The sequence below is a fragment of the Brachionichthys hirsutus genome, chromosome 12 (assembly GCF_040956055.1).
Source record: "Brachionichthys hirsutus isolate HB-005 chromosome 12, CSIRO-AGI_Bhir_v1, whole genome shotgun sequence".
Classification (NCBI taxonomy): domain Eukaryota; kingdom Metazoa; phylum Chordata; class Actinopteri; order Lophiiformes; family Brachionichthyidae; genus Brachionichthys; species Brachionichthys hirsutus.
The window spans coordinates 3,730,115-3,753,033 of record NC_090908.1 but is presented as its reverse complement, the minus strand read 5'-3'; the positions used below and the strand labels follow the sequence as shown (position 1 = coordinate 3,753,033).

Genomic DNA, 22,919 nt, shown 5'->3' with positions numbered 1-22,919 from the left:
TTACTCCTGCAGGTCAAGTTATGGTCATAGATAATAGCTGATGAATAGTGTACCAATAATTTGTGCATTCTGCACAATACAAAGAGCTTCCCCTTCCTCCTGATGCGTAACACACTAAACATCAAGTGTGATTATTTCCTCCGATGCTTCGCTGCTACTTCCAGCCTCAACAAAGTCCTATAGCTGCCAAGGCCCAAAAATACAACTTCTATTTTCTTTCCCTTCACCCGTCACCACAGACCATAAACTAGCGTTACAAGAAACAGTGCGGTCGTAGTTTTGGGATACAGCCCCTTCTTTTCTGGACCTGGCTGCCACTGCTATAATCTCAGACTTTATCCCAAGCCACCCAACACAGGGCATTTTCCACCCACCCACCTTTATATTTTATTTTATTATTTTAATTGGGCTCATAAAAATGTGCCAAACTGATAAACACCTACCCATTTTTTTTATTATCATAGTCAAATAAGCGTGTTGGAAGCCATTGGTGTGAGCTTGATGCATACTGGTGAGAAAGCTGATCTGCTTTCCATCCAGCTAAAAGCTGACAAGGGTGGAAGAATTACCGTACTCCGATCCTTTTATGTAAGGAAAAGTACTAAAAGAAAAACTACGTTAGTGAGCACAATGAATGTTTTTTATGAACATGAAAAGGTTCAAATCATAGTAATGAACCTCCAGAGAATTACCAGCACCAAATGCCAGAATGATACATTAGCGACTAGCTGGCGATAACGGAAGCGCATTCAGCAGTTTGGTTGACAAATTTCTCCCTGAGGAGTAGCTCAAGATCCACAGCAGAACTGAGAGCGCAGGCGTATTTACCAAGTTGCCAAAACTCTTGCTATACTTGTCGGGTGTGTAAATAAGCAACTATCGGCTATGAATTTCACAAATTCAAACAAGTTCACAGTATAAATTGTGATCCTGCTGACCCCCCCCATAAGTCAAATATCACAAGACTTTGTTACATAAACTCTGTCTAAATGTAATCCATCATTATGATGCTGATGCTTAAGCAACTGATGCGGGCAGATGAAGTCTCAAGTAGGTCCTGAAGTCCTGCAACAGAAACATGGCTTTTGGGACTTTTCTCTAAGTTTTGCTGATCATATATCTGGAATGTTTGGAGGCTTCAACTCGTAGGACGTGAGCTTGAAAGGAGGCAGAAATCTGTCACCTCATGGTTTAAGACTTGGCAGTACTGTATATATGAAATCTCTCAAGTAAAACCTCAATCTGCCAAGTAGCAACAGCTGATGAATTCTCAAACTAATGTTTCTGTGTGAAGGAGAAACGATGAAGCTCCGCACAAAGCGATGCATAACCGCACTTATGTGTGGCACTCCTGGATTTTAAAGAGCTGCGATGATGCGTTGAAGAACACGTCACTTTGTTTCCTCCCTCTGAACCAAGCAACCTGTTGAATCCTGAACATGTTTGATCAAGAGGAGCTCTACTAGTGTGTCACATTTACATTCTCAGCAGGTGCATTGGTTGCAGTCCATGCTTGGAGGGCGGTTGTAAGAAATCAAACACTCCTGGGCAGACAGGAATGTGTAGCTATTTTGTTACCACACGATAGCAGGAATGCACTCGGGACGTGAAGCAGGCTACATCGTCCTCTTTTACGATTGGCGCTCGCTGCAGCGGTTTGTTCCGTCGTCATTTATCAATCTTTATTTGGCCTCTAATTAGGTGGTGGGCGTATGCGCACAGCCGCATCGGCGTTCAGGTTGGGACTGTGAGCTTTGTGTGATTTCATAGGTGCAATAATGAGCAGACCTTTTCCACAGAAAGAGATTTACTGACTGACAGGCCAAACCCCAGAAATGGTGGCGCGCTTGTATGACCCTGTGCAACATGCTTAGGGCCGGGGGTGTGCAGACAGTAGAGCCTTGTTCAGGTGTTAAATGAACACGTATCAGTTTTATTATTATTTAGAAACTGACATTTGATTGCTCCTCAACCTTGTCTCAGTGTTTGCAGTGATTGGTGGGGAAACTACAACACGACATTGCTGCCAATGCTTTCTTTGTTTCCTTTGTGTTTCGGTGCTTGTGCGAGCAAAGGGCCGGCACTGGTCTGGATTGTGCTCTCACTTTCCAGCTCTTTCACTGCCCAACACACAAACCCCAACAAACATGTCCTCTGTCCTTTTATTGTCCGCTGCTCTCACTCATCACCTCCGTGTTCTGCCCTTTTCCTCGCAGGCTTCAAGAGACCAGCAGGAGGCTGAAAAATGTGAGTGGGGGCAGGGGGGGGGATGACAAAAAATATGAAACTTCATTTAACCTGAGTCACAGTTCAATCTAGATCCCATTGAAGAGTGGAATACTTAACAGCAAAACTAGACACCATAGTCTGTTTGCAGTTGGCCACAGTTTGAACCTGACTTATGATGTCACTGCACTTTTTTAACTGTCCATTGTGAGCCTGATATTCTTATGGAATTGATATGTGATATGTAACCTATTATTATAGGTTTTAATAATGATGGTTGTTTTTGATGGTCAGATTTACTTTAATTTCTTATACTCAGAATTTCAGAGCATTAGGAAGGAAGTAAGGCTCCAAAAATGAATACCTTTAAAATACTCTAAATGTACGATGCTTGTTAAAATGAGAGCGACATGAGCTTTACTTTATATTAGCCTAAGAATTTGGGGGGGGGGGGGTATTTGTCCTATTTATGTTTTAATGTCCCACTGTGTGTGATGGAAACCGGTGCATCATGGCGGGGGGGAACATTGTTGATATGGCAATTCCTGTTTGCTTTCGTGCAGCACATTCAGCCTATTAATGCTCATACAGGCATCATCATAGTATTCTGGATGAGTCTGGAAACAAAAGCGCCAGACTAGAGTCGGTGTAGCGTCATAGCCATCACATGCATCGACACGACTCCGCATCCTCAAATGGGGCAGAATCTATGGCTATAATCTGCAGCTAATCTTAATTTCTACGTAAAGTGGTTTGTGTGATATATATTAAGATATTTTCCCCTCTCTCCAGGTGTTAATCACCATTTACTGGCTGGGAAGAAGAGCTCAATGTGACCATTTATATGATGGACCTTACCTGAATTTCAAGGCATTTGAGGGATTACTGGGCACAGCACTGTACAAGGTAATCATCCCATGGCGCACGCTGAGCTGTCTTATCTGCTCTGCCAGGATACAAATGCTTCATTTTTGCTGTTGAAATCAGAGAAGCCATGAATGAAATCCTCTTTAACAGTCATTGCCCAGGACTCGTCTGCATCCTCCCTGGTAATGTGCAGCATGTGCAGCGAAAAGGCTGCTGCTCACCACTAAAACCAAAGCTACGCAAAGCCCGAAATGACCCGATCTCTTGACACAGCTCTATTTTCATCTTGTTTACAGCACGGCACAGAGTTCAGATAGTTTGCATGTGAAAATAGCTTCTCCATTCCTTGAAGAAGTCCGTTTTGTCCCTCTGCTCATTGTGGTGTTGAATTTGCCACTTTGCTTCCATGTAGAGTTATGGGCTGTGGAGGCGTTCAGGGCCTCTAGATTTCAACCGATGACAGGAATTTTCAGTAATGGCGTGTCTTTTACGTTTAGCTGTAACAATCAAAGTTCAGTGACACGGGGTTAGGCTGAGTTTAGCATGTTGACTTTTGCCTACAACCGTCCTGTTGATTACACAACTTAATTTTCTGTTTCTCACTTAAGTGGCTGACAAGTTTCTGCTTGTCTGCAGCCATGCGGGTCACAGTGGCTGCGGGGATCTCTTTCGCGTTTATGAGCCTATGTTTACAGTAACTGCAAGAAGGAGAGACCAGACGCGATCTACCTGGAAGATCTCTGCACCGCAACAAACACGCCGAGCTGAGTGGTCTAACTGGCGTTCTGTCATCTGACTGTGTTTGTTTTTTGCGTGCGTGTGAAAGGCTCTGCAGGACACGTCCATCCAGAAAGGCGGCAACGTCAGGGACAGCGGCTTTGGAGATAGCTGGGGCTCGGAGCGAGAGGAGTTCTGCCATCTGAGAGGAGAAGGAGGAGAAGGAGGAGGAGACGGACACAAGAGGGACGACTCCCTGGACAGCTTGGACTCTCTGGGCTCCCGACCCCACAGCATCTCATCCGACAGCACTCTCAAAGGCAGCAGCAAAGGTAGGAGACATGCCGTTTATACCTCGAAACAAACGGATGGATGAAGAACCGCTTCATTTGACAAAATGGTATTTAAGGACACCCGAGCACGCTGTCCTTTAATTCTTCTGTCCTTTGAGGTGGCCTCCCATGCCTGAACAGCACGCCGGCGCTCTCAGGTCGCAGCTCGATGTGGATTATGAGAAACAAGTTTGTCTGTCTAGAACTTGAAGTATTTGGGCTGCTTCGGCCAGGTTTCCTCCCCAAAACAAAAGCCTATCGCCCTCTAGTGGTTCCCTCCCGTCAATGGATGCTTTGAAACTCAGGAATTTTATAGATTCCCATCTGTGATCTTGTTTGATGTTACAAGTTCAGAATTCTTTGAGAGAGGGAAGTGTCGGTGAGGAATGTGAGAGGGGTTGTCCCCCCCCCCCCCCCCCTGTGAGAGAAGCAGCGAGACATTCCACAGCCGTCCACACCAGCTTGTAAATGAGGAGGCCTCCCTTCCTCAGCCTGCATCCCTCTCTCGCTCGCCCAAAAGCCACTTGTCTTTTGCATCTGTCTCCTCTCTTTTCATCCGCCCTCCTTTCCCGTTGTGTGTTCAGGTTGTTGCAGTGACACTGAGGTAGACTCTGTCCTCGGGATGGCTGACAGCAGGGATGCTGGCAGCTACCGCCGGTCCGCATCTATTACGCCAAAGACGGCCGCCCAGTTTAACCAGTTCCTGCCCTCTAAAGATAAAGCTTCGGGCTACGTCCCAGCTCCGCTGAGGAGGAGAAGAGCAGAGCGCAACGAGGAAAGTCGACGCAGCTGGGCGAACCCCATGTACTCCGAGGAGGAAGGCACGCTCACCAGGTACCGTTACTTCAAACACTTCTGTGGGTTTTGAGGCGTTGGTTCTCAGCCCGGCCCATTTCTCTCTGCAAAGCAACATAATACAAAGTCATTTTGAAGTTCTTATACCCAAATACTGAAGCTGAACTCTCCTCCTCACCCGGTGTTTGTGGTTCTGTTGTGCTGTCTGAAACTGGTCGATGGCGGTCGATGTTGGTTTTGTGTTTCATTGCGATTTGCCGTGGAATGGCGGCGCAGTGACACAAAGCTTTCCTCTGACTGTGGCGGCAACAGTCAAGCCTGCCAGAGTGCCGCACCTGATGCTCACCTGGGGTGGACTTACGAGGGTGAAAGCGGCAGCGATTCGGACTCGGATCGACCGGATCCTGACCTCGTTCTGGATGACTTGGCCAGCAGACGCTTCCACAGTCCCTCCCCTGCTCCTCCTACCAACTTCGCTGTTCCCGTCAGTCCCCTCGCTGTGGCAGGGTCACCTGGGGGCATATTGGGCCCTTGGCCTAAGGTCGCTACGACTCCCCGCGTGGCCCCTCAGCAGCACGCGGCCTACCTCAGGTCAGACAGTGTGAAGGCTGATGTGCCTGCGTGATGAAAGCAAACCCGAGCGCTTGCCTTACCCTCAGTTCGCATGGTTAATTATAACCATGGGCAACGTTTTTGGAACGCTGTCGCTAACAAATCCTGAGTTGTTTGGTGTCTGTTTGAGTTGTGTAGCGACTTTAGCTTGCAGCGCATCCTTATTTGCGCCCTGTGAATGTCCTGAGCTTGAAGGTGCGAGAGGATTTGGCAGCACAAGCTCGGCAAATCAGTTTCTCTCCTTCTCTTGCAGTTGTGGTTTTGAGCTTTGCATTGGTTTGCTTGATGCTTGGGTCTCGTCCGTCCCGTTTGAAGTTGTGTGCGTGGCGTGGTGTGCCTCTGGTGAAAGGTGCCGTTGACGTGTGTGTGACTTGGCTGTCTCTCTCGAGCAGCAGCAGCATCGACAGTAGGGAGCTTCAGAACCCCAAGCAGAGCTCAGCGAGGACGGACCACCACCGACTTGTGTCCACAGACAGCTTGTTCAAGGAGGTATGCAGCGACGCTGAGGACGAAGACGAAGACGAGGAGGGTTACGCCGACCCCATCCAAGATGATCTCTACACTCGCAAGCTGGGCGTCAAGCCCCAGCCTGCTGCCAATGACTCTTATGACAAATACTTACCAAAGTTCTGGAGCCCTGAAGAAGAAATTCACATAGAAAAGATCAAACTGGGCTCCCAGAGCAGACCCTGGTACAAGAAGATGCAAGGCTTCAGGTGTGTGAAGACAATCCGTCATAGCATGGGATCAATACATATACACTTATTTATTAAATGTGTTGCAGCGTTCGATCACCTCCTTAAAGTATCATGTTGGTCTGTCATTTATTGCGTTCTCTGGACTTACTTGTTTTTCTCTTTCCCCACTACTGCCTCCCATCGTTCCCTTCTTCCCTCTCTCTGCTTCTGACTTCCTGTCCTTCCTCCGTCCTCCCCCCCCCGCTATCCTCGGCTGTAGCCAAAAGAGGTCGGGCTCTTCCTCAGACGATTCAGACTGCGACACCAACCCCTGGCTCTACTCTGCCCCCTCTCCTTTTGGCATCTGCCCCTCTCACCCCCCCCGACACGAGGCCACGGCTAACGCCACCTTTGTTGTGGGGAAAAGGTTGATACAGCTGCACGATTGTGACGATGAAGAAGTGTCTTAGAAAGCCGGGATTGCATAGGGAAAATAGCATTTCCTCCTGTTTGAACTAAATATCTGATTAGCTGCTTTCTACTATAATAATGATAAAGCATTCAAGCCCCGGTTTCCAGCATGTTTTATAAATCAGGTTGCTTTGCAGAATATAGGCTGAGCCTTGGCCTATTTTTTATGACTGCATAAAGGCTGTACTTCTTTTCACACGTGTGCCATAATTCTTGTAAAATCCAGATTTGATCGGCGTCTGTTTGACTCAAATATCACCGCTATCGACCTCTTCCTCCTCTTCTTGCTCTTCGACCCAGTTCACATGCATGCACTCATTCCTCTCTGTCCTTTTTTTCTCCTTTTGCTCACCCTGCAGTCCTCATATCCAAGCACACACGCCCCCACTCCTCCCCAAGATACAGCCCCCCCTGTTTGAGCCCGCAACTTGGGCGTTTGCTCCAGTGGACCCCGCGTCGGGTCCCCGACTGATCAAATGTGAGAAGTGGCCCCTCTACGGGCGCCAAGACCCCCGGGAGCCCCCAGATCCCATTGATTATGAGAGCATTCCCCCTGACCTGGAGAATGATGACATGTTTGCCAGGCGAACCCTGACCTTCCAGTCCAACGTGGACTTGGCTAGGATGAAGCATCGGCTGCCCCCCAAGCATCGTCTCTATTCGTCTGAGCCTCAACTCAACATCGTCATGCAGCAGCGCGGCCCCGGCGTCACAGAGGAGAGCGAATTCCCCGATATTGAGAGGGACGATGTGGTTTATCGTAAGGAGAAAACCCAGCAGGCTCAGCAGCAGCGGCCTCTCTCGGGGGCCCCCGACAACTACACCCCTATGCCCATCCCAGAGCCGTGGGCTTTACCTCCTGATCTCAAGGCCAGACTCATGTGTGCCCCGTGTCCTCGGATCCAGGATGCAGCAGCAAATAAAGAGAATCGGGCTGAAAGGGAGACTCATCCCAAAACGGACGATATGCTTGCCAGGAAACTTGGAATTTGTTCTGAGAGCCAGAGCTCACTCACAGCTCCATCAGCCAAACAGATGATGCCTTCAGTGCCGCCTTCCTGTAGTGCAGGTGATATGCACCGATGGCAAGCTATCAGGGAAGCCAGTCAGCTGAGATATAAGAGGAAGCTCATGATGGAGAGGTTGGCGGCTCTGAAGTTGCTTCTGTAGCAGTGTCTGCTTTGAGCCCAGGTTTTCTACTTTGTGTGTTTTCTGCAATATTTTTTTGTTTTGTTTTGTTTTCATGAAAACTCTTGAGGCCTGAAATATCGACTGTCACATTGTGCAGAAGTCCAGACGACTTGATGATCCATTCAGTTGGACTTGTTGATCCAACTGAATGTTTGGTTTGAAGATCAGTCACAGATAGGTGTTCTGTCCAATTAAACGCTCCGATTTCTCAAAGTGACATAATCATGAATATTTCAGCTGTGGTTTATTGAATAAGAAGAATTTCATGTACATACAGTATCTACAACATGGATATGCCTGGAGGAGAGGTGACGTTCCTCTAACCTATAAACGTATTTAACAGATGAGCAAAACAGGAGGCGGGGTTAAAAAGATGCCAATCTATGCTGATCGGTCTCCCTGTCCTTGGAAGGCATCTTTTTACCCTGCAGTCTGAGAGAGACGGGATAATCAATAAAAGGCCTTATGATATTGTAACAGCGTGATTGTGGTTTTCTGCATGATGGCTTTAGGGGATTTAAATGCTGAGTGGATTTCTGGGTTGCACATTGGAGAAATTACTGCTTTGTTTTGGACTTGTGATTTGTGGAAAAAAAAATCTGTAACATCAGTAAAAAAAAATGTTTGATTTGTCATAAGCACTGTTAACATGATCTTTGTGTGTGTTTATTTTTTGGTTTGATTTTCCTATCAGACCTAGTTTGCCTGTGAATGGAAAAACACCTTAATAAAGGAAGAATTAGATGAATAATCTCATGATGGAATGCATTAAAGTGGCCATTTGTTGACCTCACATAACACCTGCAGTAACGTGGGACTGACGGGAATGTTGGTTTCCTCGGTAGAGGGAACTTGACACTCTGGTGTAAAGTTCAAAGTGCAGCAGCACGCGAGTGTGGAAAGGTTTAAGCTGAGTCAAGGTCATCTGGATTTACTTCACTTCCATATGTAGCGCCATGCTTCAAGTGACACGCTGGAGTCTCCAGAAAGGCAGCGAGCGGTGTTGAGAAATGTTAACGCACTCCTCGGGCAAATGTCAGCCTGCTACCCCCCCTCCCCCCACACACACACACACCTGAAAGTCCACTCTGTTCAGTGTGTGAACCAAGAAGCAGCTGAGTCATGGTTTCGCTGGGTTTACATGCATATGCAGCCATCGCCCGAGGGTGAACTGATCTCAGAGGCACTAGCGGGATTCAAACTCTCGACCAGACCCCCCCTCAGTGTCAGAGGCCCGGCAGAAATGTGACTCTTTTTTTTTTTTTTTGTCTGTGGTTCTTTCTGGTTTCTTAGACCGCACCAAACACAGCAGAGTTTCGACGGGTGAGTTGAAACGGGTTTCCAGGAATGTGGCACGTTTGCAATTGTTCCAGCCACACCTCGCCCCCCCCCCCCTGCTTTTGTGCTGCTCCTCTTACCCTGCCGCTGCTAAATGCTGACACACAGACATAGTATGGTACGGCACAGGGCCAAGTTCTCCTTGTTGGATGGGAGGGGGTGTCCCACAAAGGAACACAGTGAAATGAAGCATAGAATAGCAGCCTGCTAAATTATACCTAACATGTGACCTGCTGCTCTAAGAGTGCCGCAAGAGGTTGTTGGTTTTTTTTTGCATGTGATGTGTGTTCCTAACCCACTGAGCTTACAGCACAGTTCTCCGCACTGCGTTTGGTACTAACACTTGGTTGCAGGTTGAAGATTCTTATTTTCAGGATCAGCTTCAAACATGTGGATGATGCAAAGTGGAATTTGTATTTTGACTATTTCAAAGGCTTTTTTTTTTCTTTTTCTTTTCCAAAAAAGCTAATTTCACATGATGCATGCATCTTTGAGTGGTTAAAAATGCTCTGACTCTTTTTGTGCGTAAATGTAAAGTTAATGACAGGATATGCAAATTTGGTGTCCCCCTCCGCTCCTGGTAACACCTGGAGTCTTTTTTGAAAACCTTTTTCTGCTCTCGCTTCTTTACAGAAGTAAATCAGCCAGCGATATTCAAGTCGACCCGGAGGTCATCCGGCAGGTCCGCTATGAAGAGCTCCAGAAGTATCGTGACCATGTAAAGGAGAGCGATAGTCAGTGGCAGGATGTGAGTATAATTGGTATACAGTACATGCCGCACGAATGGATGATATATAATAGCTGGGGCCAAAGGGTAAAAAAAAAGCCCTTCAGATACTCTGATTGGTGCAGCACTGCCCTCTAGCTATTAGCTGTTCTTATTTAAACCCGCTTATAGCAGGAAGCATCACACATCAATGTATTAAATGTATAATGATATACGGATGTACTATGGACAGCTGATGCAGACATCATATAATAGAAATACCAAGACTTATTCTATTCAGTATTTCTTTTAGGGGTACATCACCTGCTCATGCTTAGACAGAAAACAAATAGAAAACTCAAAGTTCTCATATATATCTAGCTATGAGAGTGGCGGGTTAGCAGACTGATTGGTGTCATAGCAAAGTGATGGGTATAAAGCAGAATTTGGGTCATACAGCCCTGAATACACACGGGAGGTGAGCCGGGAGGAGCCTAAAGCACACAAATAGAACACCTTCAGATCTAGCCCTTTCTTGTTGTGTCCTTCACACAAAAAGTAACCGGTGGTTTCATCGCGGTTTGAGCTGAACTCTTGTCAAATGGTGCAGGAGCTCATGTCGACTTGATTTTGCCGCAGGACCTGAGCAAATGGAAGAACCGGCGCCGGAGCGTCAACTCCGATATAGTGAAGAAGAAAGAGGAACGGGAGAAGACCGAGAAAACCACACACGATGACAACAGAAGGTCCAGGACCTTCAAGGAGATGCAAGAGGGCAGGTGAGAAACGAAGGGTTAAACATTATGGGGTCGAGTCTTAGGAGAGAATATGAGTTTATAGTTTATGGTCCTGGATTTCACGTAAAGGTATGAAACATGGAATCTGTTTCTCTGGTCCGTCTCCTTTGGGACGGCACAGAAATAGACTGAAGGATAATTTGTGCAGGAGTGACGGAGGAGACTGTAAATGCGCCTTTAGTCATTTTGAAATTGTAATAAAATCGGAACTTACAACCCGTCTCTTCCTCCCCTCCACATCTGCTTTCCTTGCTTTCACTTCCATCCATCTACATTCCTTCCCACTCCATCCTTGATTTTTATCCACAGAGAAGATAAATGGGGTCACAATTCACTATCTTACCTCGAAGACGAAAACCCGTACCAGAAGCCTGCCATTTCCCCGCGTAGCCGAACCCTTCCTCCCAGACAAAACACAATTGACACTCCTTACCATTACTCTGAACCTCCTGAGCCTCCCCTGAGAGCGGAAAAACCTCCCGCTGCTTCGGACGCCACCGGCAGGGTCGCATCCCTTCCGACATCGCGAGACGTAAACCCCGTGGACAGTCCTGCAGGCAGGGGCGCCACTGTCACTGTCAGCAGCAGATCGTTCCAAAGATCCACGTCTCCAGTAGCTGCACCGTTTCAGAGGAGTCCATTCTCAGAACGCGCAAACGCAGTCGAGGCAAACGAGAGCACAGCCATTGTGTCCGTCTCCAGCACCGCACAAAAGGTGCCCGAGTCAAGGCGCCCATTGTCGGGCACTCGGGGGGAGCCCGAGGCCCCTTCCTCTCGTTCTCTGTATAAACAACCACAGCTTCGCTCCATGGAACCCAAGCCTCCAGGGGTGTCTCGGGTTTCCGCCTCCCTCCCCAGGAGCTACCAGAGATCGGATAGCGCACGTATAACCTCGGTTGTCACACCAAGGCCCTTTGGGACCCAGACGTCCCGCATCACCTCGCTTCCCAGACCCCTCACTGTGAGTACGAGATCATGTTTCTACTTAATGCAAGTGGCTATCTAGACTGCGCCAGGAAGGAACCTTTGCCTTATTAGTCAGGCAGTGCGTTTTAGTTTTAGTTTTTAAACATCAATGATACCAAAGGCTCTGATCTGATGACTTTTAATGCTAATTCTTCCACCGCATTGTGTTTAATCATATGTTGGCGGCTGTCATGGGAACAGCATTCCGTTTCAGAGTAATCCTGTAATGAACCTCCCTTTAGTTACTCTCTGGTGATCTGCTGTCATTCTTGACAGATGGATGACTCTCAAAAGCGAGTCAACGGTGGCGTCGCTGTCTCAAACGAGTCATCAGTGCCAAGCCGCTATCACCAGTTCATGACCTTTGAGGAGGATGCGCAGTCCATCTCGGCCCACAGCAGTGAGGATGAGGAGGAGGAGGAAGAAGAAGAAGTGGACAAGATGAAGGTGCAGAGCATCACCTCTACTCGGAGTATCTCAACCGTCTCTCCTCTGGTCCTGAGTGATGCCCCAGTCCTCCCTGATGCAACCGAAGAAACCAGCCAGGTACTCCGCTGTTGATAAAATCAGTCATCAATCATATAGTGATGGAAAAGTAGTGATTGTTTTCATAAAATGATGGCGCTGCCCTGCGGAAATGAAAGCGTAGCAATAGGTCGGCATTAATCTACATGAATCTACAGCCGTTAATGATTAGACCCAGGTTTTCTGACAGGTACAGTCCATACAAAGAAATGTGACACGCTGATCTCCACGGCGACGGAAGGGCCACATACGTGCACTTCATGACGCTTTGTGCCGTTGTTGGTTTCTACTCACATGAGCTGGTGTTTGGGTTCCAGGGGAACTACCACGAGATGCGTATCAGCCTGAACCAGAAGCCCAACAGCAGCAGGGACTTCGGCTTCCAGGCGGCCTGGGACTCCACCGGGGCTCGCGTCACTTCCATCCAGCCAGGTAACGGGAGAGTCGACAAAGATTCCTTCAAGCAGAGCGCTTCATTCACCTTCCAATATAATGTGTACCGGTGAGGCCACGCTGAGAGCGCTGAGCTCCAGTGTTTATTGATCATTAGTCATTGACAAATACAGATGCAATATCAGAGGCGCATTATGCTTTACATCCAGACGCTGCTGGTTGGTTGTCAGTAGAGTTTGGCGTCCATTGCAGCGCTGATGCCAGAGCTATGTAGGGCAACTTCTAGGTGGGTCAGCGCTGCTGGGCCGGAGCCTCCATTGCTGCTGAATTTTCCCCACCTTCACAGAATCACATGTGATTTAGAGAGGTTTGAGAAAGGCTGCTATTACCTCACCTCTCACCAGTACATAACGCCTAGCTTAGGTCTCGGCAGTGTCCTGTATGCAAATCAGCAGCAATAAACAAAGACAGTGCAAGTCACTGCAAGTACAAGAGATACTCGCATTAAACATACATCAGGCTTGTGGCGCCAACGGGCATGAAAATATTGATACCATATAGGAAAATGAGAATTATTTGTAATATTTGCTTGGTCTTGTTTCCCCTTGGTAAAAAAAAACCTTGATGAACGAGGCAGTTGAAATTTTTTCACAATCCTTCATGTAAGATACAAGTAAATACAGTATATGCTTACATTTCCTCCATGAATAATTAAAGATTTAAATGTTTTTTTTTAATTATTATTATTGAAAAGCATCTTGTAAGCAAACGTATTCCTGGCTAGAGAGGTTTGTGGAACATCTTTAGCATCAAATTCATTGTTGTGTATTAGTACCTTGATATGTTTACACCAGGGAATCAAAAAAAATATCCAACCTGACATAAGAATTGTTGAGACTCCCTGAGAATTATCTGCAGAAGATTCTACTGCTGAGAATCCATGCATTCATGCTAACTCTTTAGGGTTCAATGACCTGTGGACAGTCAAACGTCGCTGCGGTAGAACTGAGGGCTTTGTTTCTGCTGGGGCAGGCAGCCAGGCAGAGATGTGCCAGCTTCAGGCCGGAGATGAGGTGCTGACGGTGAACCGCCACCAGGTTGCAGAAATGAGCTACACAGACTGGAAGTCCTGCATGGAGGAGGCTCTGCAGGAGGGCAGTCTGATCATGGACATAAGGCGTCATGGAAAGAACAGTGAGTGAGAGAGAGAGATCAATTGAAGCTTAAGGGTTGCATTCGACTGACAGCACTGCGTAGGCTGCTAGCGTTGCTAACTTGCTTTGACACCTTTAAATTGATCCGTGAACTGTTGTGAAGTCATCCATGAGTGATCTCATGGCAGCAGGTGGAGGACCAGGACCGGTATTTTCTCCTCTGATGAGCGTCGACTGTTACTATCCTGGATCCAGGCCTCGGCGGTTTTGCTTCTATGGTTTTTTTCCTCCTCCTTGTTTTTCCTGTCCCGTTTTCCGTATTATTTTTCCTTAAAGCGCTTGTTTGTTTTGGTTGCTTCTTCTTTTTGCTGCCTCCTTTGACCTATCAGCATTTCCCCTCTGCATCCTTGTGGTGTTTTCCTTGAGGAGGACTAGACCCAGGTCAGGTTCTGCTCAGGTCCATGGTCCCCTGAGTGTGCTGTTATGACAGTGTTGGTACCCAACAGGCTTATTTGTCCCTGCTAGGTCATTACCACCTTACAAAAATAGCCCACCCAGAGTAGCCTCCTTGGACTAATGCTTCAGTACTTGCTGAAATATTTGAGTGAAGCCCCAGAGGTCTGTCAGAAACACTGTGTATGAAAGCTTTTAATATGCTGCATGACTGGGGAAGGCGGTTTCTCTGACACCCCCTGCTGCTCCCTCTAGTAACACTATAACCCTGCTTTTTCATGGCCTGTGTGCAATTATAGAATCATCTGTCAAGCGTTAAGTTTCACATATGCAGATCTACTTTCAATGCAATTACACAGACACTGAAAACATGGTTTGCAAAATGCACATCCAATTTGTATTTATTTTTTTGCCATTGCATTGTTTGCATGCAGTCTGGGACAGAGATCAGCCTTCCCTTCTATTTAAAAGCCATAAGACCATCAATCTGACCACTACGGATCATCCGATCCTCCTAGGTTCCCCTGAAACAAACATTGTCAACTCCAGCCTGGATTTCACCACGCACATTCCCAGGGAAAGGCTGCCGTCCAAAGAGTCCCCCGCCATCATCGTAAGTAACCCAGAATCGGTTTCAGTTTTCATTATTACCAGCCAAACTCTTCTTTCATCAACATCCATGCTGCCTGCAGGACGTGGCTTCAAATGGAGTTGGTGGACGTTTCCGCGAGGAGATGCCGACCATCAGGAACAAAGGTAAAGGAAGTTCTGACCTTGATCCTGATGACTGTTTCTGCAGAACGGCAAGCAGGAGGCGACATTTAGTTCTTCAGCCTCTTTGCACTAATAGCGATGTCATGGGTTTCAAAAAAAGAAGCCTGTGATGCATCTTCATGAATTTCATGAGTAACTAGCGAGTGTTTGGGTGTCAGGCTGTATAAGGCCCAGTGTAACGTGTCTTTTCTCTGCTGTGCCTCACTGTATTCTGTCCCCAGAATCCATAGAGTCAGAACCCATATCTTTGAAAAACTTAAAACGGAGATCAGAGTTTTTTGAGAAAGGTAAATAAATATATATATAAAAGTAGCTGAAGGCTGGCCGGCTGATAATAACGATGCCATCTGTGTAATCTGGTGTCTGGGTTCGCTGTGCTTTACTCCCGCTGAGCTCCTCGCATGCTTCTTATCCGTCACAGTTTCATGTACAGTTGATCGGAGCGTTATCAATTGGATTCCAGCTGCCAGATCTTAAATTCCTCCATGGCTCTTCCTGTCCGGTGTGAGCGTTAACGCTTGTGCTGTGACCCAGGCACAACCTGGGTCACTGACATGCTCGGGAATTATATCTGCCCAGACTCCACGGATTTAAGATCAATGTGAACAATCACAGATTCCTCCTCACAAACAAGTGGCGAGTGTGTTTTAAAAGCATCGTGTCTCCTAAAGGAGCGCGTGTCGGGCTCCACGCCAGCGTACCCACCACAAATGCAAACCTCTAAGTGTTGTGCTTGTGGTGCTTTTGAACAGCGTCCGGGTTTGATACACGGTTCTACGTTTCATTTCACTGTGCATGAAGTCTAAAAGTGTTCCTCTTGTTCTCTTGGCATGCGATGCATTTCACTGTGTGATGGCCTCTCTCGCTGGCCGTGCTGCTCTTATGCATCCTGCTGCAATGCATGCTTATCGAGCGCGGTGCTTGATCTTGCCCTCACAATCAGTTCATTGATTCATCTATTCAAGACTGGCATCCATTGTAAATGTCAGCAAATTATCTTGAATGGAGAAAATCGCTAAGTCTTGGTGGGGGGGGGGACTCTAATCTCTGCTGCGTTCAGGGCTTGTTGAAACTACTGGTATGTTTAAATTGTTATCTTCAGTGGCTTAAGGATCAAGTAGGACGTTTAATAAGCTTGTCACTCTTGCGTTGCCACGGTAACCTCTTACCTATCGCTGAACCTTTTGTACCAGAAACACTGACTGGATGATTTTCTTTCTCTCCAAGGAGGATCAGAGCCTGTGATGCCAGATGTGAGTATAGTTTGATCCGTGCGTAGGAGGGAGTGATTTGTCTCGTAAAGGATGACATCACTTTGAAAGCAGACACTGGGGTCCTTACAAACCCAAGATCCATAAATATATATTTTTTACATGGAACAAAAAGTTGCTGTTTGTCGCCCGACTACTCGATTGCGTTTTTCATTTTGATCTGTATCTTTGAGAAGTAAAATACTGAAGGGTCTCGGTATAAATTGCGTTCTCTGTTCCAAAATCCAACTGGAATATATTCGACTCTGTGACAAAATTGTGCTTTCTGACTGTAGAGATCAAACTCACATGAAGAAAGTCCGTTGTGTCACGACGACAGACGAAGGCTGATGGGATGCTTTGCTTCGTATCGCTACTCCCACGTCGCAACGCGTAGCAGTTTGCTCCTTTTAAATACACAAGCGTGTGTAATGATGCTACATCTGTCCTCTCCATCTGCAGATGCCCGTCTCTTCAATCACTCCATCTGCCAGCCGCTGGTCGTGGGACCCGGAGGAGGAGCGCAAAAGGCAGGAGAAATGGCAGAAGGAGCAGGAGCGCCTCTTGCAGGTGGCGACGTGTTAATGCTGCGTTTCGTTTCAGCGATCTGTTCTGTTGTTCGTGGCGCTGTTGGGTCATAGTGTCACGGCAACAGGGGAAGACGTTTTTGTTAGAATACTATTAAATATTATGACATTTATAAAAGCAAATTGAATAGAACAAGTCAAACCCCCCCCCAGAAATATCTATCTGTGTGAACGATGTCAAAAACACATTTGGGATTCATTGCTTTTAAACTCGTTTTTCTTCACATTGGGATAATGACTTCTAATTTATGTTGCATAGAAACGATAGTAACAAAATAATTCACACATTTAAAGTGCAAAAGGGATTAACAATATATTCGCCTGTTTCAATAAGAATGTAATAATACAGCCTTCATCAGGGGAGCACTTATTGAAGGGGTGTTAAATTGGGATGCATTCGTTTTAGCTACCAGCTAAATGGAATCTGAGTCTCCACTGCATTGATAAGATTCCAAATGAAGCAGCATCACAGTCCATTTGATAAAAAAGAAGAAAGAAAACCTCTAGAATCTGAAGTGGAGCCCCACGAGACGATGAGACGAGGCTAGAGAATCCTCCCAATCAATGCAGCCGCCTGCTAATGGACTCACATTTTCTGAAGCAGCATCACAGCTGAAAGCAAACTCTGTCGAGGATTGAAAGTAAAGGCAGTAAAAAAAATAATCTGTCAAAACACTTTTCTGAGGGTCTATTTTTGGATGGAGATCAAAGGTTTTCCACTCAGAGCGGTGGTGCAGTCAGGATGGCGTGTTACTCCTCCAGTCTTAGTCCCTGTTGGGTGCGTGGCCCGGTTTCATGATGTGCCAGGGAGACTTCCAGCCCCGGGCGAGCGTCTCCTGGTTTCAGGATGGTTAGATAACACGGAGGTGCGTTTGAAGTGATCTGAGTATGATACAGAAGGCGCCGTCTTCCTCCTCTCTTTATCTTCGGACTGCGATGTGTGCGTTCCGTATATAAGGGTGGACTCTTGTGTCCATGCTTGTGATTTCATTGGATGACCCCTGACCTCTGTCCAGGAGCAATATAAGCGTGATCAGGAGAAGCTGCAGGAGGAGTGGCTGAAGGCCCAGCAGGAGATCAACAGGCCCGTGGACCAGCCGGAGGTAACAGCACTGGTGTGGATTTTCCCACACCCCCTGATCTATCAGCTCCGCTGTCGGTGCTCTTCCTCCTGGAGGTCGATCCCGATTACATCATGGCATCGTGCGTTGAATCATTTCTCCTTCTGTTCCTCCTCCTCTCTGGCAGCCTGGGAACCTGGGAGTCTCTCCCCTCGCACCTTCTCCATGGGAAGAAGAAGAAGAAGAGAGAAAGAGAAAACAGGAGCAGGAACTCAAAAGGCTGGCAGAGGAGAGGAGGAAGAGACAAGAGGAGGAGGAAATGCAACGTATCCAGGAGGAAGTGAAGAGGAGAGAGGAAGAAGAGGCGAGGAAGAGGATTGAGGAGGAGAGGAAGAGGAAAGAGAGGCAAGAGGAGGAGGAGAAAAAGAAGAAGCGAGAGGAGGAAGAGCTGCGATTGCAGAGGCGGAGAGAGGAGGAGAGGAGGCTGCAGGAAGCCACCGATCAGCAGCGCAGGGAGCGAGAGAGAGCCTTTGAGCTCCAGCAGCAGTGGTCAGTAGCGACGCCGCGCCTCCTGCTGAAGGAGGAGCGGCGCTAAACGCCTCCATCCTCTGTCTGTCGCGCTGATAACACGTTTAACATCAAGCAGAACCTGCTTTCGTGTCTGTGCATTAAATTAAATGCTCTTAATGTGTTTGCATGTGCTTCGTGCCCCGCCTCCCTCCACCCACTAACCTCCATCCAAGGGCTGGTGGCTCCCACGGCATTCCCAATGTCCCCCCCACACTGTCCCTGTCAGACAGGTTGGTACAGGACATGTTGTAAATGCATTTATTGCAGCGATCATTTTAAAGTCATCTTTCTGATGTGCTGTACTGACATTTCTAGCTTTATGTGTTTTATTAATGTATATATATTTCAGGTTGTAAAAATATGAAACTTGAATAAAATGTAAAAAACAAAACAAAAAAAAAGCTGCTTTTTTAAATGCAAATATTTATTCACTTTTGTCTGACAGGGCAAAATCAAAATCATCTCCCCAGCTGGATGAAGCAGAAAAACCTCAAAGGAGCGGTTTGTACTCTTGATTTCCTGTTTCCTCTATTTGCGCTGTTACTGTTACTATTACTCGGAGCAATATTCAGAGTACTACGTACTTATAAGTGTTGTCATAGTCTACATTAAAGGGAAATGCAAGTGAATGTTATTGTGTACATATGCGGCTTGTACTTTCCTGTAGTCTTTCATGTGCAGCCGGGGGGCATGGCTCACCGGCTGCTGGAGGAGCAGTTGAGGAGTGTTCATGACAAACGGGACCAGAATCGGAGCGCAGCGTCAGAGCTTGAGATGGAGAGGAGAAACATCCTCAATGCCATGAGGTTCAGAGAGCCAGAGAGAGGTGGGCTCGGCCCCTGAACGCCTCTCTGTTCAATCTGATGCCTCAGTAGCATCCTTTTGATCAGCTGATCAGTCAAACAAATTAATATTTGCAGCTTTTTCATTCAAAGCTGATCATAAATCAATCAGTCGTCATGATCACGATGGCAGTGAAATTGAGAATCTCCAGGTGATCTCATTCTTTCAGTCGTCGTCTTCTCCGCTTCCAGCGCCGAGCGTTGTCTGTTTTCAACTTTCCAACGACATTCCCTTTCCGCCAGCATCATTTGGGCTTCCCGTTTCCTCTCCCGTTTCCCCTCTGGGTGCAGTGACGGGCCGTGAAACGATTGAGAGGAGGGGTCAGGAGGCGCCGTCTCGGGCCGAGGCCGAGCGGCTGCAGATCCTGAGCGAGATGAAGAAGAAGACGCCGCTGCTCACGGACAGCAGCTGGATCCGCCAGCGCTCCTCCAGCACCGCCGCCGCCACCAACAGGCCCGACGTCCCGCCGATGCGCAGGTACCGTCTGCACAGCATGTGGGCGCGGCGTTAGCTCCACCCTCTGCTGTGTGCTGGGGGGGCTGGTTATTTCCACGAACTAATACCAGCACTTATTAGTGTGGTTAACTTATCATTACCATCAGTCCGTTGACCTTCTGAATGCCTCTACTAACCGGCTAATTCTAGCGTGGCGACGGTTTGCTTTGCAGAGGTGATTCCCTCGACAACTTGGACTCGTACGACTCCTGGCGCTCATCATGGACGCCCGGCAACCCTCACATCCAGAACTACACCCAGCCTCACTCCACCCTCTCGGGGGGCTCTTCCTTATATGGCGGCGGGTCAGCAGCCCAGCAGCCCGGTTCCTCTACCCTACCCTCCTCCTACTCCACAGGCTCCCTCCAAGGCGGCGCAGGAAACCTCTCGTCCCCTTGGTCCCGCCAGTCAACTTCCCCCTCACTGTCTCCTCCGTCACCCACCCCCTCTCCAGAGCCCAAGTCTGATGCCCCTCCACCCAGGAGCAGGTAAATTAACAACGCTGATTGGCTTAATGCTCCTAACCTTCCACTGGTACACTGGCTGGTTCATACTGGCTGGTGTATACTGGCTGGTGTATACTGGCTGGTTCATACTGGCTGGTTCATACTGGCTGGTTCATACTGGCTGGTGTATACTGGCTGGTTCATACTGGCTGGTATATACTGGCTGGTGTATACTGGCTGGTGTATACTGGCTGGTGTATACTGGCTGGTGTATACTGGCTGGTTCATACTGGCTGGTGTATACTGGCTGGTTCATACTGGCTGGTATATACTGGCTGGTGTATACTGGCTGGTGTATACTGGCTGGTGTATACTGGCTGGTGTATACTGGCTGGTTCATACTGGCTGGTTCATACTGGCTGGTGTATACTGGCTGGTTCATACTGGCTGGTTCATACTGGCTGGTGTATTCTGGCTGGTTCATACTGGCTGGTTCATACTGGCTGGTGTTTACTGGCTGGTTCATACTGGCTGGTTCATACTGGCTGATGTTTACTGGCTGGTGTTTACTGGCTGGTTCATACTGGCTGGTGTATACTGGCTGGTGTTTACTGGCTGGTGTTTACTGGCTGAGCCTACGCTGTTTGAATGTTATATAATGTGCTGCTACAGATGATATTTTTCAATGTAAATGTCCCATCCGTTCCCAGCTAACACACACACACACACACACACACACACACTATGCTTATTCTCTGTTTTACATGATCACACAGTGAGTGTGTGTTCCTGTGTTGGCAGCTTGGCACTGATATTTTAACACCGAAGGCAACGACGCTCATCATATCGCTTCCTCTTGATGACCAGTGCAGTTAAAAGAAACGAGGAGGAGAACACTGGCTACTCTATTCCATTTTCACAGAAGACAATTATTGAAGTTATTAAAATAGAATATTAGCCAGAATTATTCCAAACGGTTCATCAGCTGAGCCCCGCCTCATAGCAGCTTTGACTTGTGTGTGTGTGTGTTTGTGTGTGCATGACATGCATGTTGTGTGTATGTGCTGGACTGTCCAATCACAGCTGTACATTCTGTAATCCAGGTCAGTGAGTGGCAAAAAAACCTGTACGTTCTGTGACGCCCCGCTGGGAAAGGGAGCAGCCATGATCATCGAGTCCCTCGGGCTCTGTTATCATTTGAGATGTTTTAAGGTGAGAGCCGGCCTCCTATTGGCCGGGGAGCGCTCCATCAGCACACCTGATCACTCCAAACTTGTTCTTTCCTTTCTAACCTGGTCTGTCTCAAGGCAAAGCATACATCTCCTGTGGTAAAACCTACAAACTGACTTTCCTGACGCTCCACTCTCGCTGTGGACGCCTCCTGGCGCTTCTGTCCTCGCCTGTGATTGGTCTCCTGCATCCGAACAGCAACTGATCCTCCCAGTCTTGGCCGTTTGACTATCAATTAGTTAATTCGTCTCCCTTCCCTGTTCTCTTTCTGTGGGTTTCTGTCTGACCTCACCTCTCGCCCTTTGGACTGGGACACACTGCGTTAGCTTTCAAATGTTGAGTCTTTTTTTTGTTTTTGTTTTTAAAGCTTCCTTTTCCTACACTTTCCTCAGTGTATCTCTTGCCATTCTGATCTTGGAGGATCGCAAGCAGGGGCTGAAGTCCGAATACGGAACAAGCGGCTCTACTGTAACTCCTGCTACATGCAGTTCAAAAGTGAGCGTGCGACCCTTCTGATGCATCGTTGCTGGCTTTCTCTTCTATTAACTCTCCGTTTCTTTTCTTCCAGTTGGCCAGCCAACCTCAATGTGACGTCACTTCGCTCCAGTCGATTGACGAAGAAACAATTTGTGACAACAACTCGTAAATATCCACGTGAAACATGCTTCCGTTTATAGCTATTAACGTTTTGCTGACGAAAATTATACTTGTCTTTCCAGCGTGTGATTTGAGAGGGTGAGGTTTTGGAGGAGGTTATCAGCTTTAATGTGTTCGCATCATTTACGGCATGTTAGTATTACGGTTGTACAGCGCGTAAGGGATTGGAAGTTTTTAAGGTTTTAACCACAAAACTAGTCAAACTGTTAAATCGTCTGTAAGATTGTTGCTGTAGATCTTTGTAACGACCTTTTACTGAGTTTTAATGAACCCTGCAGGATCATCTCTTACATAATGCATCTTTTGTGGCCATTAAAAGCTGTTGTCGATCAAGCTGTTCTTAATGCATTCTGTGTGCCTTTTTGTTTGGAACAGGGAAAAGTAATTAGGATTACTACAACACTTATAAAACGTATTTAAAAACCATTCCTCGGCTAGCACTCGTGTGGACCTTTCAGTGGGAGATGGATGATTGTATTGTATACATTAGCAAGTTTCAGTGTGACAAGTGTGAAATGTTGAATAGCTTTGAGGCACATCGTAACATTTTAAAATAAAATTACTAAATGCTGATTTCATTTGTTTTTGTGTCTTTCTTGTTTCCCCCTCCATGAAACTGCATAATTCTTTGTACTGTAATACTCCAGTATGTGATGCAAGGTTTTTCCTGCCTGTGTAATCAGAAAGCATTAAGATGCTATTTCCCAGCTTGTCACTCACTGCACCTGATTCTCTGCAGCACCACAGTCAAAATCAAAGGCATTTCAATGAGCGTGTGCGCCTGGG

The 22,919-nt window shown here is 47.2% G+C and overlaps 1 protein-coding gene across 1 annotated transcript in view; it reads left to right on the top strand.

Moving 5' to 3' along the window:
• lmo7a (LIM domain 7a) overlaps positions 1 to 22,706 on the top strand; it is a 39,418-nt gene extending 16,712 nt beyond the window's left edge. The window contains 26 exon segments of the mRNA XM_068746036.1: positions 2,217 to 2,247; positions 3,019 to 3,132; positions 3,920 to 4,142; positions 4,727 to 4,976; positions 9,182 to 9,211; positions 9,860 to 9,974; positions 10,572 to 10,725; positions 11,041 to 11,690; positions 11,972 to 12,241; positions 12,538 to 12,652; positions 13,646 to 13,807; positions 14,655 to 14,833; positions 14,913 to 14,976; positions 15,225 to 15,281; positions 16,222 to 16,247; positions 16,707 to 16,814; positions 17,848 to 17,934; positions 18,080 to 18,441; positions 18,636 to 18,692; positions 18,908 to 18,963; positions 19,130 to 19,288; positions 19,596 to 19,782; positions 19,974 to 20,288; positions 21,350 to 21,458; positions 21,869 to 21,971; positions 22,045 to 22,706. Of these exon segments, the coding sequence (XP_068602137.1) occupies positions 2,217 to 2,247; positions 3,019 to 3,132; positions 3,920 to 4,142; positions 4,727 to 4,976; positions 9,182 to 9,211; positions 9,860 to 9,974; positions 10,572 to 10,725; positions 11,041 to 11,690; positions 11,972 to 12,241; positions 12,538 to 12,652; positions 13,646 to 13,807; positions 14,655 to 14,833; positions 14,913 to 14,976; positions 15,225 to 15,281; positions 16,222 to 16,247; positions 16,707 to 16,814; positions 17,848 to 17,934; positions 18,080 to 18,441; positions 18,636 to 18,692; positions 18,908 to 18,963; positions 19,130 to 19,288; positions 19,596 to 19,782; positions 19,974 to 20,288; positions 21,350 to 21,458; positions 21,869 to 21,971; positions 22,045 to 22,067 (4,006 nt within the window). The 3' untranslated portion in view covers positions 22,068 to 22,706.
• Positions 22,707 to 22,919: the final 213 nt, after the last annotated feature.